The 14,967-nt window shown below is 61.2% G+C and overlaps 1 protein-coding gene across 8 annotated transcripts in view; it reads left to right on the forward strand.

The window, feature by feature from the left end:
- The window catches only part of PTPRN2 (protein tyrosine phosphatase receptor type N2), a 669,120-nt gene that overhangs the window by 277,570 nt on the left and 376,583 nt on the right, over positions 1-14,967 (forward strand). For all 8 annotated transcript variants that reach the window (XR_014833401.1, XR_014833402.1, XM_021079161.2 and 5 more), the window contains one exon: positions 4,410-4,489. Coding sequence is in view for 6 of the 8 variants with exons in the window: in XM_021079161.2 (XP_020934820.2) it covers positions 4,410-4,489 (80 nt within the window). In the remaining 2 variants the exon portion in view is untranslated. The remainder of the gene's footprint in view (positions 1-4,409; positions 4,490-14,967) is intronic.

Consider the following 14,967-nt stretch of genomic DNA (forward strand, 5'->3'; position numbering starts at 1 on the left):
AATCAAAACATAGGAGTTCCCGTCGTTGCTCAGTGGTTCACGAATTCGACTAGGAACCATGGGGTTGCGGGTTCGATCCCTGGCCTCGCTCCGTGGGTTAAGGATCTGGCGTTGCCGTGAGCTGTGGTGCGGGTCGCAGATGCGGCTCGGATCCTTCTTTGCTGTGGCTGTGGTGTAGGCTGGCGGCTACAGGTCCGATTGGACCTCTAGCCTGGGAACCTCCATGTGCTGTGGGTGCGGCCCTAGAAAAAAAGACAAAAAACATAAATGTTGAATAAGCCATTTTCTTACAAGTTCTCCACAAGAAGGAGAGAGTTGAAGGCAGGGTGCTCGCCGAGGACAGACGGGGATCCCCAGGATGCACGTGGTCACGGAGCGATCGTACGCAGGGGAGCAGCCGCTTGGCTCTGAGACGGCGCTTCATCCTGGTTTGGTGGGCTGTGCTGTGTTACTGTGCCGGGGCTGTTTGCTCACAGCATCCGCTGGGAATCGACTGGCTCAGCCCTTCCTCCTCCGAAGGTCCCATCAGGCATTTTGGAAAGTCGTGCCTGTGATCGGGAGGCGGGGGAGACAGCTGCGCAGAAAGCGTGCTGGTGGAACGTGTGCACCAGGAGTTGGCACGTGCGTTCTGTCGTCACCTGTGTGAAATTCTGGAATCTGATAACGGGGTCTGGGCCTCCCCAGAGTCGGGGGGCAGTTCAGAACAGGGCTGGGAGGGGCTCTGGTCCCCGGAAACCTCGGGGCAGAACCAGCTCTAGGGAAGGGAAGCGTCAGCACTGTGTGACAAGGACAGCACCCGGTGAGCACCTGCAGACTGTAGGGTCTCCACCGTGTCCCACAGACGCTCTCAAGGGAGAGCCAGGAGGTCGCTCTTCGGTGCTGGCCTCTGCGGCGGGGCTGGACCCTTTGGGGCTGGTCTTTGATGCTCCGTGTGCTGCAGTGTCTCCTCTAATAGCGGCGGGGCGGGTCTGAGCCACGCGGCAGGCTGCCCAGCCCTGCCTGCACTCTCTCCACCGTCCTGGCTGTGACCTTGGGGCAGGTGGCGTGTGGACGCCTCAGCCTGAAGGTAGTAGGGGGGCTGGTGGCTTTGACTTTCTCCTCTGTGACGTGGTGGGTCCCCTAAATGTGTTTTCTCTCCTGAAAACGGATGACACTCCTGCTATGGAGAGGCATGTGGGGTTTTAGGCAGGAACCCTCCCGTCGCCCTGAGGGGCCCCCCCGGGAGATCAGGGTCCACGGGGCCCTCGGAAGCTGCGGGCGATGGGAGACCCCTGTGCGGGCTGCCATGTGTGGCGGGTGATGGGGAGGCTTCCAGGGTTGGCGGCAGGGCCTGGGCGCTGCAAGCCTGTCCCGGGAGGGGAGGGGCCTCGGGCAGCGGGTCCGGGAGGCCTCAGCAGACACTCCAGGTCGCAGCTGCACCGGGACTGAGCGAAGGGACCTCAGAGCAGAAATAACACGCAGACGGTTGCCTCACTTCTCAGAAACAGTCAGGTGCCCACATGCCAAAAGCAAGAGGGAGAAGAAAGGCGGTGAGGTGGGGGGCAGCCTGAGGGAGGCACGGCCCTGCCCGCCCTGCCGGGAGCGCGTCCCAGGCTGAGGCCGGAGCACCCACACGCGGGCAGGCCCACATCCTTAGGGCTGCCAGAGCACCAATCCTCTGTGGGTGCCCCAAGTCTTGCCCGGGTGCTCAGCTGAGCTGGCAGCCTCAACCTTGTACTTGGACCCGCAGAAAGCACGGGCGCTTGGTGAAGTGTGCCACGATGGTGCACCCTGCCCGTGCCTGCGCTGCCCCTGCTGCTCCTTCAGCGCCAGGTGGACTCCCCTGCGGGCTCCTGTATGACGGCTGGGCGCAGGGCCAGCAAGACACCAAGGCTTGGGGTCCCTGAGTGCCAGCAGGACACGTGGGGAGCTTGCGGGACGGGTCTGTGGTCTCCGTGCTCAGCCGCTGCCTTCTGTCCTCCCATCCTCGTCCTCGAGTCCGGGGACACGGGCCTGCAGGGGTGTCACATCCAGCACTGGCTTCACCGCCCACCCGTTTTACAGCTGAGCAAACTGAGGCCTAAGAGATTAACAGGCCCAGCAAGGGTGACAGAGCGGTGACCCGGGACATCCATGTGCAGTGGAGCCTCTGGGCAGAGACTTTGAAAGCGCGTGCCGTGGAACGGGCATCGAGCGCGCACCCCGCACAGCAGTGAGGGGGGTGGAGCCACCCTGCATGGCCATGACCCTGCCCTCGCTGGCACCAGGGCCAGGATTCGGCCGCAAGGGGGCCAGGTCATCACAGGCCAGGGGCAGGGAGGCTCTTCCCACCCTGGATGTCCTGGGGGAAGGAAGGAAGGTGCCCGCCTGCTGCTCCTACTGGTCCCACAAGTGTGTGGGCAGGTGGGCGCCCCAGGTGCTCAGTCTTTGAGGAGCTGGGGTCTTTAGGGAGCACGTCCGGCCCCTGAGGGAAGGTTAGGTTTGGGGGATCCCGTCTGCCTGGGGCTGCGCCGAGTGGTTTAGATTAGAAATGTCACGGAGATCACGGGGAGCTGGGAGTCTGCTCAGCTGTGTGGGGGGTGCCCTTTGCCAGGGGTGGGCCGCCCACGTCAGTAAGGGCTTTCTCCTGACCCTGGTGGCACATGCACTCAGATGTCATGACTGAGCCCCCAAATGTGGGCCCTTGGTCCCGGGTTTTGGGAAGCACGTCTGGGCCTCAGAGCGGGTCATTCTGTCCAGGGGGCCAGCAGTCCCAGCAGTGATTACCATGCGGTTTAGGCTACATGAAGGCACAGAGGCAGAAACCGCCCCTGCTCCAGGCCCAGGGAAGCTGGCCTCCACTGCCCAGGGAGCGCCCAGGAGGGACAGGGAAGAGGCCTGGCTGGTCCTTTTGGACACCAGGGCCTGGAGCATCCCTGGGGCCATGAAGCCTGGCAACGTGCACAGAGGGTCAGTGAGGCCGCAGTTCCCAGGAACAGGCCCTCTGGGCGCTGCACTCAGGGAGCCGGACACGGACAGCTCGGCTTGGCTGTGACTGTGGGCAGAGAGGGCAGGCTGGCACTTCCCCAGGAGAAGTGAGGAGAGGCCCTCGGGCTGGACCTGCCGCCCAGGGCTGTGGGCACCAGGGTAGGTGCTGGCATGGGAGAACCTCGCTGAATGAAGGCGATGCCAAGGCTGCTGCCAAGAACAGCCAACAACACAGGGCGGGGAGACCAGGCTGCCTGGCAGGGCAGCGCAGCTCCCTTTGCAGAGGTCCTGTGGGCCAGAGGCAGCCCCTGAATCCCAGGAGTCCTGACTACAAGGACGATGAGGTCTGAACTCACATGGGACCCAGAGCAGGCTGACCCTGGAGGAGGGGCCGTGGGAAGTGAGGAGACGCGAGGTTAGCCGCGGAGGTGGCAGCTGCAGACTTTCCATCCTGTAATTCGGTCCCCGATAGCTGTGTTTCTGCTGCTTTTGGCATGTTGTTGTAGTTTCTGGGCAACTCTTCTCAAGCTCGGCCTCTCACCTGAGCACACGCCGGGCTCCCTCGGGGCGATGGAGCGCCTTGGGGCCTCAGCTTCCTCATCGCAGGGCGGCAAGGCCCTGTTCCGCGGTGCCCCAGGGTTAGACGGCGCATGGACGGGCCCGTGCATGCAGAGGTTTGCTCAAATCGTGGACGTGTTGATGGGACGCTCAGCCCCAGTGAGGAAAGCCTGGCCCCTGGACGGTGGGAGGACAGCTGGCGTCCACAGAGAGCCCACAGGTCACTGGGAAGGGCAGCCTCCCTGCCAGGCGCTGTGCCCCGAGGCGCCAGCTCTGCCCTGGGGCCCTCTCCCCAGGTCGGGGAAGTTGGAGAGAGAAACGGGGGGACCTCTGAAGCAGGGGGCTGAGGAGCTGAGGGTTCTGATGGCCTCCCACCCCCTTCAGACGAATCCATTGCTACAAGAGGAATGAGCTTTTCAAACTCACGTCCAACACAGTATTTAAAAGGCTTTGGTGATTTGCGATGACTCGTGTTCGGCAGTCTTTGCTGGTTCGTTTTATACAGTCATTCTTAAAGACTTCAGTGAGTGTTTTAAAGGGTTCCTCTCAAGAGAATTTTAAAACATGCATCTCTTGTCTTTCCTGCTTTGGGTCCCTACCACTCCCCTGGGCGCCAAGCACTAAAATCTGTCTCCATAACAATTTTTCTTTCTCCCTTGCAAGAATATCTGCGTGTTATTGTTGGGCTCCTGAGGTTTATTTGAATTTTTATAAGAGCAGAGCCACGTGTTCAGGAAAGCAAAGCCTGTGGATGGGACCCTGGGTTCTGGGGACAGAGTCACAGTGACCCAGGAGCCGCACTGGGCGGGGGTGCTATGTGCAGAGGCAGCGACCGAGTGCGTGGTGCTTGCCGAGAAGAGGCCCTGTGCTGAGTCCTCCTGACGCCTGTCCCTGGTCTCTTCCAGGGTCGTGGGGCCAGCGGTGACCTTCAGAGTTCGCGCCAACGTCCAGAATGTGACCACGGCGGACGCTGCAAAAGCAGCAGGTAAGGCTGTTTTGATGACCACGCAAGCACGGCCTGGCAGCGGGGAGCCAGCTGTCCAGAAGGACGAACAAACAGGCTCCTGGAGCCCCGAGGTGGGCATAGGCAGCAAGGGCAGCAGCAGAGTCTGTTAACACGAGGGGCCAGGCATCGCTGCAACACAGGGCCAGGCTTTGGGGGACCATGGCGAGCACATGGCCCATGCTGAGCTGCAAGGCTGGAGCTGGAGGGCAGGGATCCAGCCTGGGTAGCGACCCCTGGGCCGACGGGACGGGGCCCTTGTGCTCTGGGGTCTTTCTTGTGCTCTGAGGCTTCGCTGTGTCCACTTGGCCCGAGACGGCCCAGGGTGAAGATCTGCCCAGACGGGTGTGTGACCTGGCCTCCTCCCGGCACCCAGCCCGGTCACCCCGCTCTGTGCTTTGAGGGATCTCGGCCTGCGGTTGGTGTTTATCATTGAATGCAAAACAGGGAGTGGGTGCAAAGCCTGCTTCTCCCTTGAGTCCAAGTTTGTTTTCCGCTACCGTAACCACGGATAAAAGGTACCGTCTTTCTGCCCAGTGAGAAAAATACAGGAAACGTCACAGGACCCGGGCCTGCTGGCTCCGGGCTGCTCGGTGGGAAGGGCCCTCGTATTTCATGGTGGTTTGTAAGCAACGGGGCTGAGGGAGCGGACCCCAGACGCTGCAGCAGAAAATGACGGTTTCAGCCAGTCCCGATGTTGGGATCTCTGAGCTGCTTGTCAAGGAAGTTTACCCGGTTTTCCCAGTGTGACACCCAGGGAAGTGTTGTGGCTGAGGTGAGGGTCTGGACCTTTGCTTCTCATCCACCCACGTGTCACTTTGCTGCACCTGTGAACTCGAAGTTTCTCGATGCGGTGACAGGAAGCCAGGCACACAAGGAGCTGTGAGGCCCTGGTTAGGGCCCAGCCTCAGATCTTCTCTGTTTGGGTTGCTGCTGGGTTTTACTGGGAGGGTATGTTGCTGTCCTTGGTGACTTAGTGGCCGAAAGTCATGAGACCACCTAGAGATACTTGGTCCAAGAAGAATTCCTTGCAAAATTGTACTGCTTTCCAGAAATCTGACGGATCCAAGCTGGGGGGGAGCCAAAGCCCCCCGCCCCGGGCTTCCTTTCTGTAAGGGCCGGAGCTCGGCTGGCTGGCCCTCACCCCTCAGCGGTGGCCTTTTCAGTGGCGGCTGAGCCGTCTCGGGGAAGGGAGGTCAGCCTGGGAGGAAGTGGAATCTGTGCTCATGGCCTCGTCCCCGTGGCCACACGGGGTCTCCTCCCCTGCCCAGCGCCCACTCCGCGGTCCTCATTCTGCAACATACGAGATCACTGAATATACTTACGACCAAGCCAGCTATCCGTTTTTAACCTAGAAGTGTGTAGACAGTTGTTCCACAAATTTCAGATCATCCCCATTCTGGGAAGTAAGACTTTCAAACCTGGATTTGCTGGAACTTGAGGACACTGCGAACGGGGTGGAACAGGATGAAGTCTTTTTGTCTTTTTTTTTTTTGGTCTTTTTTGTCTTTTTTGCCATTTCTAAGGCTGCTCCTGTGGCATATGGAGATTCCTAGGCTAGGAGTTGAATCGGAGCTGTAGCCGCCGGCCTACGCCAGAGCCACAGCAACGCAGGATCCGAGCTGTGTCTGCCACCTACACCACAGCTCACAGCAACGCTGGATCCTTAACCCCCTGAGCAAGGCCAGGGATCGAACCTGCAACCTCATGGTTCCCAGTCAGATTCGTGAACCACTGCGCCACGATGGGAACTCCTCTTTTTGACTTTTTAGAGTTGTGACCACACGCTCACGGTGGTGGCCTCTCGTTCCTTCCGTGCTTTCTGGGGGCAGCGAGGTTGGTTGTTTTAAGGGTGTTCCTTCATGTGGGGGACTGTGCACGTGCGGTCATGTGCCTGTGTCACCTCAGCAGCCCCGGGAACACTCAGGTTTCTGAATCACATGGATGCCCTGGCGTTAACCATCGCAGCTGCACCAGCCGGGGTGTTTCTGCACAAAACAGGTAACATCCATGCAGAGTTAGAAATCTTAAGTTACTGTTGTATTTTAAGTAATTTCACGGTGTCATCAGTGGACCCGATGCTGTGCGGGAAGAGGGTTGTGAAGCATCAGTCTGTCACCACAGTGACCTTCGAGTCTGGGCCGTGGACGTACCAAAGGCAGCGGCACCAGGTCCCCACCACCTCGGGCAGGGCCCACGCGGGGGCGGACTTGATCCCGTCGTGTCAGCGCTTGGAACTCAGAAGGACGTTTGTGGTCTCTGGTTTTGAAAGACGACGTGGAGTCTTGCTGCCGGAGGTAGGGCCGGGGGGGCCTGCGGGATGCACGGAGGTGGCCAAGCGCATGACATCCAGAGCGCCTTCTTCCCCCAGGACCGCATGCAGCAGGTGTCTTGGGCGCCTGCGTGTCGCCGCTGCCTGCGGATCCGCATGGGCTTAAGCCGTAGGGCTCTCTCGTGGCTGAGGAACAGATAGCCTTGGGATGGACTCTAAAGGCATTTATTTTGCTGATTTGGTGCCGAGTGACACAGAACTTCCGGGAGAGTCACGTAGTTGATGCGTCCGTCCCCATCAGAGAGCACGTGCGCTGTGTCCTGAGTGGCGCGTGCAGCCGGTTTCCTGCGCTGGGCAACGTTGCTGGCGGATCTGCTTCGTTTGTGAATGTGGGTGTGAACTCACTGTGCACGTGAACATTGAAAGTCGGGGTCTCGCACACGGAGGCGCCGACTGCATTCAGAGCGTGCCGGGTAACTGGTGGTCACTTTCCGTGGTGTGGCCGAGCGACCTCGTCGCGTGGGGCGGAGCGGAAAGTCCTCTTTCCCTCCTCTCTCTGGGACTTTGTCCGTGGCTGCACGTTTCTGATTCATCTCTGCGTGGCCGCTTTCGGAGACGGTGAGGTTGACCACCTTGCAGATAAGGGCTTGGCGTCCCCCTCTGCAGAGATGTCGCCCCGTAGCCTCTGGTCCCCGTGACCTTGGTCGGGGTTGCCAGCGTGCTCGGCCCCTCCTGCCCCTGAGAGCAGCCTCCCTCCTGGGGCGGGGCGGGGGGGTGTCTCAGCCCCAGACTTCTCCTGACCGGTGAGGAGTCCGCCTCAGACCTTAGGGCCACCAGCTCCTCCTGTCTGATCCCAGCTCCGATCTTGGCACCGAGCTGCTGTTCTTTCTTTGGGCTCCTTTCAGATGACATGTGTGCCTTCATCAGCAGCATCTCCTCGTTCAGAGAACGTGGTGACCTTGCATGAGGCTTCCCTCCCCCCCCGCCGCCAAGTCCAGCTCCCCGCCTCCCCTTCCCCTGCTTTCAGTACCGGGATGCCTCCAGACACCATCGAGTGTGGGCTGGGGTTGGGGGCTGGGGCCGCCAGCCCTCAGACCCACCTGGTTTAGCCCCAGGACCCTGCACAGTGGGCTCCGCCTGGCCACCAGCCCTGGGTGGAGGCGGCAGGTGTGTCTCCTTTGGAAAGTGCGATGTGTCTCTCCTGGTGAAACGCAGTTTCTTCTGTGCTGCCCACTCGGTGCAGCCATGGGCACTGTTGACCAGGCTTCTCCGGGGCCAGTGCACCGCATGAGGCCCAGGCCGCCGGGAACCACCGAGGAGCTGTCCATCAGAGCAGGGGACACAGCGCCTGGGCTCTGGGTGGGAGGAGGGGCGAGGAGCGGGTGGGCTGGAAGATGAGAAGGGGAGCTCGAGAGGGCACCGCGGGAGGCGGGCACAGAGCCTGCACTCAGGGCAGGAGGGGCTGGCCTGACTCCCTCGACTCGCATCAGGAAGATGCTTTGGAAATGCTCACAAAAGCTCAGCTACCCAGAAATTGCTTCTGCAGGTGAACAGGCACCTGTCACAAGTTGGTAAGCACCAGAGCCGACGTGGATTCTGGTCCACGGAAAACTCTCGGCGAAGTCACAGTGTCTGATGGGCTTGGTGCTGCTTCCTGATGCCTAGAGGGCTTGGCAGGTGCCCAGGGGTCCCCAAGTCAGGAATCCAGGAGCCGGAGGCCCCTGGGAGTGGGGTGGAGGAGGGTCTCCACTGGAGCATCAGCCACAACACGGTTCTCTGGTCCAGCCAGCCGGCTGGGCCTCATCCTCAGACTCCTGAGCCACATGGGCTGGTCTGAAACTGGTTTGGGCCCAGGGCCCTTTGGTTGTGATTGAGGGGCCAGAATAAATGTTAGAGGAACTGATGAGCATGGCCGTGGGAAGAAAGCTGATTTTTTTCAACAGAGAATCAGGAAGATGCTTTGGAAATGCTCACAAAAGCCCAGCTGCCCAGAAACTGCTTCTGCAGGTGAACAGGCACCTGTTTTCAAGTTGGTAAGAGCCAGAGCCGACATGGATGCTGCTTCTCCTCCCAGAGACAACGGCAGAGCCAGAGGATTTTTTTTAGGTAGAAGGGGCCTCGGCGTCCCTCTGACCTGCACCTTGAGACACGGGTGAGAGATACAGCCCGGTGGTGCAGGCGCTGGGCGGTCCTGATGGGTCTGCTGACCGGCCCACAGCAGCAGGGCGTGAGCGACCTCACCTGCCCTCCAGGCAAGTGGACTCCTGATGGGCCTGCTGCCCCCGGCAGTTTCCAGGTGGAGGGGCCCTGAAGCCAGGCTGGCTCGCGGGCTCCGGCCATGAGCCAGGGGTCCTGCAGGGGTCGCTCACCCTTCCTTCTGGCTCAGCATGCCCACTGGCAGATTGCCCAAGGGTGGAGGCGGGAAGCTGGGTAGCAGGGTTAGCGGAATGGGGTGCCTGTCGCCACGGAAACTGTGTGTCTGGGGGTTCAGAGTGGGAGCGGAGCTTGCAGGGCAAATCCAGAGGGAGAGACTGAGTGATTTTCTGCTGCGTGTCTACTGTTGATTGTCAGCCAGAAGGCGCAAGTTTGCTTTATGTAACTGAACTGAGATCCCATGTCTCAAAAGCAAAGCGGAAGAGAGAGGCCTGTCTCGCGATGGCCATCAGTACACACTGCCCCGTCTGTAGTCCTTGAGCGAGGCTCATCTCAGAGGACGCCGGCTCACCCCCACAGGCGCTGCCTTGACCCAGCGATCGCCGTCCCCGGGGCTGCGGCTGAGAGGCTCTGGCTGCGGGGCTCTGCGCTCACTTGGTGGTGAGAAAGGAGACCCACGGACAGCCCCCACCCCCCCAGAAAGAATCGTGGGTGGGGGCTGGTTCATCCTGGCTTGATTCGGCTGCAGAACGCACACTGGATACAAAGATGCAGCTCTTGATGTTGGGAGAAAAGGAGTCTGTTAACAGTCAAACCATGCTGTCATTTGGGGAATGTTCAGCTTTTGGAGAACTCCGCTCAAGAAGTTCCCGTCGGGAGTTCCCGTCGTGGCGCAGTGGTTAACGCATCCGACTAGGAACCATGAGGTTGCGGGTTCGATCCCTGGCCTTGCTCCGTGGGTGAAGGATCCGGCGTTGCCGTGAGCTGTGGTGTAGGTCGCAGATGCGGCTCGGGTCCCGCGTTGCTGCGGCTCTGGCGTAGGCCGGTGGCTACAGCTCCAATTGGACCCCTAGCCCGGGAACCTCCATATGCCGCGGGAGTGGCCGAAGAAATGGAAAAAAAAAAAAGTTCCCGTGATCACGTGTTGGGTCTCTCCTGGTGCTTACGTCTGTGATGACGAAACGAGCTTCTGGTTCAAGACACATTAAAGCCGTGCTTGCGAACGCCTCTCTGCTCTGTCTCTGGCCCCAGAAGGGAGTTCGGGGGCTTCTTTTTGGTGGCCCGCCCTCTACGGTCCCCCAGTGGAGGGGACAGAAGGCGGAGGCTGGACACCTTCAGGGAGGGACTTGCTCTCCTCCGCGGGTCCTGGGAAGGCGCCCGCAGCGGGAACGCAGCCCGAGTCGAGGGCCGTTCGTGGGCACCTGTCAGCGCCAGAACCAAATGCCTGCGCGGTGCGACCCCGTGAGGGCAGGTCGGGGTCACACTGCAGTGGGGACGGGCGTGGAGCTGCAGCCCGGGGTCTGGAGGCGGTCAGCCACGGCTGCACTGGGATCTGAGTTGGACCCGTGGGTCCGGGGCTGGCCCGCTTCCTCCCCAGCCACACGCCCCTGCGCAGAACCAGGGAGCAGGGAGGTGGGCCGGGGCCGCCTTCCCCGCCGGTTGTCCACCCTGAGGCTTCTGAGTTCTGTGGTCTCTGACCTGCTTTCAGTCGCGCCCAGGCCCACTTCTCGGTCATCTGGCCGATACCTGCTTGGGTTGGCGGAGAGCCAGGCGCTGTGCTGGGAATGGGGATGCTGGGGTGACAGCAGAGGCTCAGCCCCAGTAACGGTGCAGCCCAGCAGGCAGACGGAGGACGAGGTGGCTTGGGTTAGTGGCACATGTGTCATCGTGAGAGGCAGCAAACACCGGTAGCCTCGCAGGCTGTCACATCGCAGGGTCGTGTTGTGACGTTAACCGAATAACACTGTGTCCTATGTTTAGTCCTATAGAGACAGAGCCGCTTTTTTTTTTTTCTTTTTGTCTTTTCTTGAGCTGCTCCCACGGCATTTGGAGGTTCCCATCCTAGGGGTCTCATCGGAGCTGTAGCCACCGGCCTACACCACAGCCACAGCAGCGCAGGATCCGAGCCGCATCTGCGACTCACACCACAGCTCATGGCAACGCCAGATCCTTCACCCACGGAGCAAGGCCAGGGATCGAACCCTCAACTTCATGGTTCCCAGTCGGATTCGTGAACCACTGCGCCACGACGGGAACTCCGAGATGGATCCTCTTATCATGTAATTGTGTAACACTGTCTGCTTGTTTAATCCTGTCCACGTGCAGAGGTGTTGTGCAAGACAGAGCCTATCACGGCGGTATAGGCCGAGGACATGCCTAGGATACCTGTGTGTTGTAACACACGACACTGTGTCATAGCGAATCGTGTAACGTCACGTCGCATCCGGAAGTGAAAAGTATCCTGAAGAGAAACCGGGCAGGACATGGGCGCTCGTGGTCAGACAAGGCGCAGGTGGCCGCGGAGCAGACCCCCCCCAGGGGGAGGCCACCACGGATGCCCAGGGAGGCGCGAGGCGGTGGAGGGTGTGCTTGGTGGGGCGCGTGCTCAGCGTGTCCCGAACCCCAGGGAGCCTATGGCACCGAGGCCTGGGATGTGTTTGGCGCCGGGGTGGCAGAGGGCCAGACCCACAGGGCCTTTCCCTCGGGGGAGGCCCCTTTGAGGTCCTGAGCAGGCGGGTGACGATTCGCTCGCTCTGTCCCAGGACGGTCCCTCTGGCTGCTGGGTGGAGACCCCAACGTGGGCCCCGAAGGTGACCCTTCAGAAGAGCTGAGATGTGGGTGGCAGAGGTCAACCCCGTGGGAGGGATGGGGACCTCTCCAGGTGTGCGGAACAGCCCTGGCCTTGCAGCCAGCAGCCACCTGGGTTAGAGCCCCAGTGACAACTGCCCCGGGGCTACTCCCAGGGCTGGCGCGCTTGGCCGCAAAGAGGGAGGTTTGGCTGCTGAGAGGCGCACGGTGGCTGCAGCTTCCAGGGCTTTGATGGCCCGTAAGGGAGGTGGCCCCCAGCTCTCCTGACCAGGTGGCCAGGGGACAGCCGCTGGCCCTGTGAGGAGCATCTGTGGAGTGGTCAGAGCTGGCACGTGGACCGTCTAATGGGCTGCCCAGCAGGAGGAGGCTCTGGCAGAGGTTTTGTAATTAGAAGTCGTGCGAGCCGGTTTCGCCGCGCTCCCTCTGAGTGTGAGTGCATCGAGGCTGTGAGGTCCCCTTTGTCACGGTCTGCAGGGTGCCCTGTGTGGCTTTGCGAGCGGTATTCAGGGAGGGGACAGGGATTCTGTCAGTGCACCGTCAGGCTCGCTCCTGCCCAGACCGAGGGAGCCTGAGCAGGAAATGCCGCCCGTGGGAGGAGCTGTCCTCACTGGCACGTGGGCAGGCGAGCGCTTGTCCCCTTTCCTGCAGGAGCCCATGGCCCAGTCCAGAGGGGAGAGGTTCCTGGGCCAAGGGCCACACAACCTCGGTGCCCCCTGAGGACATGGCCGGCTGTCAGCGTGCACATGCTGGACGCCCAGGTGCCACAGGCGGACAGGGGAGGTTGGACATGTGTCCCCGTAGAAACACAGCAGGGACTCCTTGCCCCCCCTATGCCACCCAGGAGAGAAAAGAGAAGCCTCAACGGAAGTGCAGACTCGCTGCGGGCATTCGTGCCTGGCCCAGGACTCTGGCCACAGCCCTGTGCTCTCGGGTCCCCGAACCCCATGCTTCTGTTATGGGTCCCCCCAGGTCCCCAGGTCCCTCAGGTCCCCCAGGTGTGCCTGAGCTGCTGTTGGGATCCAGCTGCCAGATTCCCCTTCCTGCTCCTCGGCCCCCTGAGGCTCTAGCCTGGCCCCGTTGGTGGTCAGGGCACAGCCACCACCCCGGGGTGTGGTGAGGACACGGTGCTGGGAGGTGACCTGCCATGTGTGGAGCTCAGGCGACACGGTGCTCAGTGCGGGGCCGCGGCCCCTGAGCCCACTGGGAAGACACTTGCTCCGCCCTTTGCTCTCCTGCTTGATGCTCGGAAGCCCCATCCTTCTGAGCCGAGCAGAGGTTTCCAGGACTGTGGAGGTTCTGGGGGCACAGGGGTGCCAGCCCCACTCCTCGCCATCTCAGTGTAAACGTGAGGGGTCTTTGTGCCTGAGAGGGTGGCTCGTTTTGAAAATAGGCCCGTGGCCTCAGCTCAACACAGGCTTCTAGGGAGGAGGCGAGGTGAGAGCACAGCAGCCCACCAGTGTGCTGGGGCGACCGTGTGACCCCTCGGCCAGTGCCTCCTTCAGCCCAGTTCCCGACAGCCAAACCGCTGCCCACGGCCGACCCACGTCCTCATGGCCCAGACCCCACTGCCCGGCGTGGGGCTTGGCCACTGCAGGGACGTGGTCAGCGATCGTGGCGGGGGCAGCAGTGTGGACTGAAGAAAAACACGGCCCTGCATTCCAGGAGCTGCTCTCAGCGGGAGAGCCTTGATTAAAAGTCCGTGTTTTCATTTACATGGAAATAAAAACTTACCCTAATGCTGCCGGGCTTCCCGCTGCCCCACGGATGCGTCTCCCACAGCCCAGGCGTGGAACCCCAGCAGCAACCTGGGCTTTGCTGCTGGTGGAGGAGGAGACGCTTTGGGAGCAGAGGAGACAGCCCGCTTTCTGCCACCTCTGAGGTCCCAGTAGGTAACAGTAGCCAGTCCCTGCGACACATGAGGAGTGGCCAGTGGCAGGGAGGGGGCAGAGGGCCTCTGGCCGGCCTTTGAGACCCGCTGCCAAGTCCAAATCGCCCAGTGCGTCCCAGGGGTCTGCTCAGCACTCCCCCCACCACCGGCTCCTTTTTGTCGCATCCCCAAGTCCAGGCAAGGGCAGGTATGCCCAGAGGGGGCTCATGGGGCAAGAGCCCATCTGCTAAAAACAGCCTGAACTTTAACGTCCGTCTGTGGGGAAGTTCGTCTTTGGTCAGAGAACATTTCGAAATGTCTCTGCCCCATTTTGTAAATGGCTCACAAGGGCCACTTGAAAGCCAGGACCCCTTTGGCGCTCAGAGGGTCTTTCTCGATTGAGGGGCTCGGGACACGTCCGAAGGGCGATGCACAGCCCAGGTGCCTGAGACCAAACCGTGGCCTGAGCCCGGGCCCCGCGGGGACAGACGCCTGGTTTCAAGGCTCTTTGCATCCTGGAGCCAGAAAGGCGGAGGAGAAAGGACGCACCTGGCTGGGCGGGCGGGCCGTGTCCCCCTGCAGGTTCCCCCTTGTTCTGGATTTTAAAGAAGCGCTTTGGAGAACCAACCCATCTCGTGCCTTTCTGCTTCGCACAGAATGCAGAGAGACCCCGACCTTCTCCAGCTCTGGGGTGACCTCCGTTCTGGATGTGAAAGGCCTCATCCTTGAAGGGGAGTTAGCTTGCGTTTCTCTGATCAAATCCAGAATGTGCTATTCTCTGGGGGCCCCCTGGACGTCCGACTTGTTCTAAAAAGGAAGGCGTCAAAGCGTGCGCACCGCAGTTTAATGAACGGCGCCGGGTATTGTCCTCTCCTCGTGGAAACAGGACTGGACCCTCGGGGGCCATTGCTGTGACCCACAGCCACCCGGGCACAGCCTCCTGCGGACGTGGTCCCTACCAGGCACGACCTCTCTGAGCTCGTGGTCACTTAGCTGAGGCCTGCCGTTCACTTGGCCAGGGCGTCACGTGGGAAGAGCCAGTGCCGGAGGGGCCGAGGGGCCCAGGGGCCGAGGGGCCGTTTCCCTGGATGCAACTGGAGGTTCTCCAAGACGGGTCCTCGTCTCTGTGGAGACGGTCACATGCACAGGGTGACTGGGGATCCCTTGGAAGGCGGTGCGATCGATGGGCGGTGGGTCCCGCTTGCGGGGCGGGGGGGGGACACACCTTTCGTCTCCCTCCTGCCACCAGCACGTGTTCCCCAGCAGGTGGCCTTCCGGAGGCCACTCCAGCAGGAGAGTTCCAGGTTAGGTGGGAGAAGACGCTGTTGTTGAAAAAGAACAGGGTTGTTCTGAGGAAGG

Source organism: Sus scrofa, chromosome 18 (assembly GCF_054392235.1).
Source record: "Sus scrofa isolate SSC_HxYL_T2T_F1_AM1 chromosome 18, Sscrofa_HxYL_maternal_Yorkshire_Landrace_v2.0, whole genome shotgun sequence".
In the NCBI taxonomy this organism is placed as follows: domain Eukaryota; kingdom Metazoa; phylum Chordata; class Mammalia; order Artiodactyla; family Suidae; genus Sus; species Sus scrofa.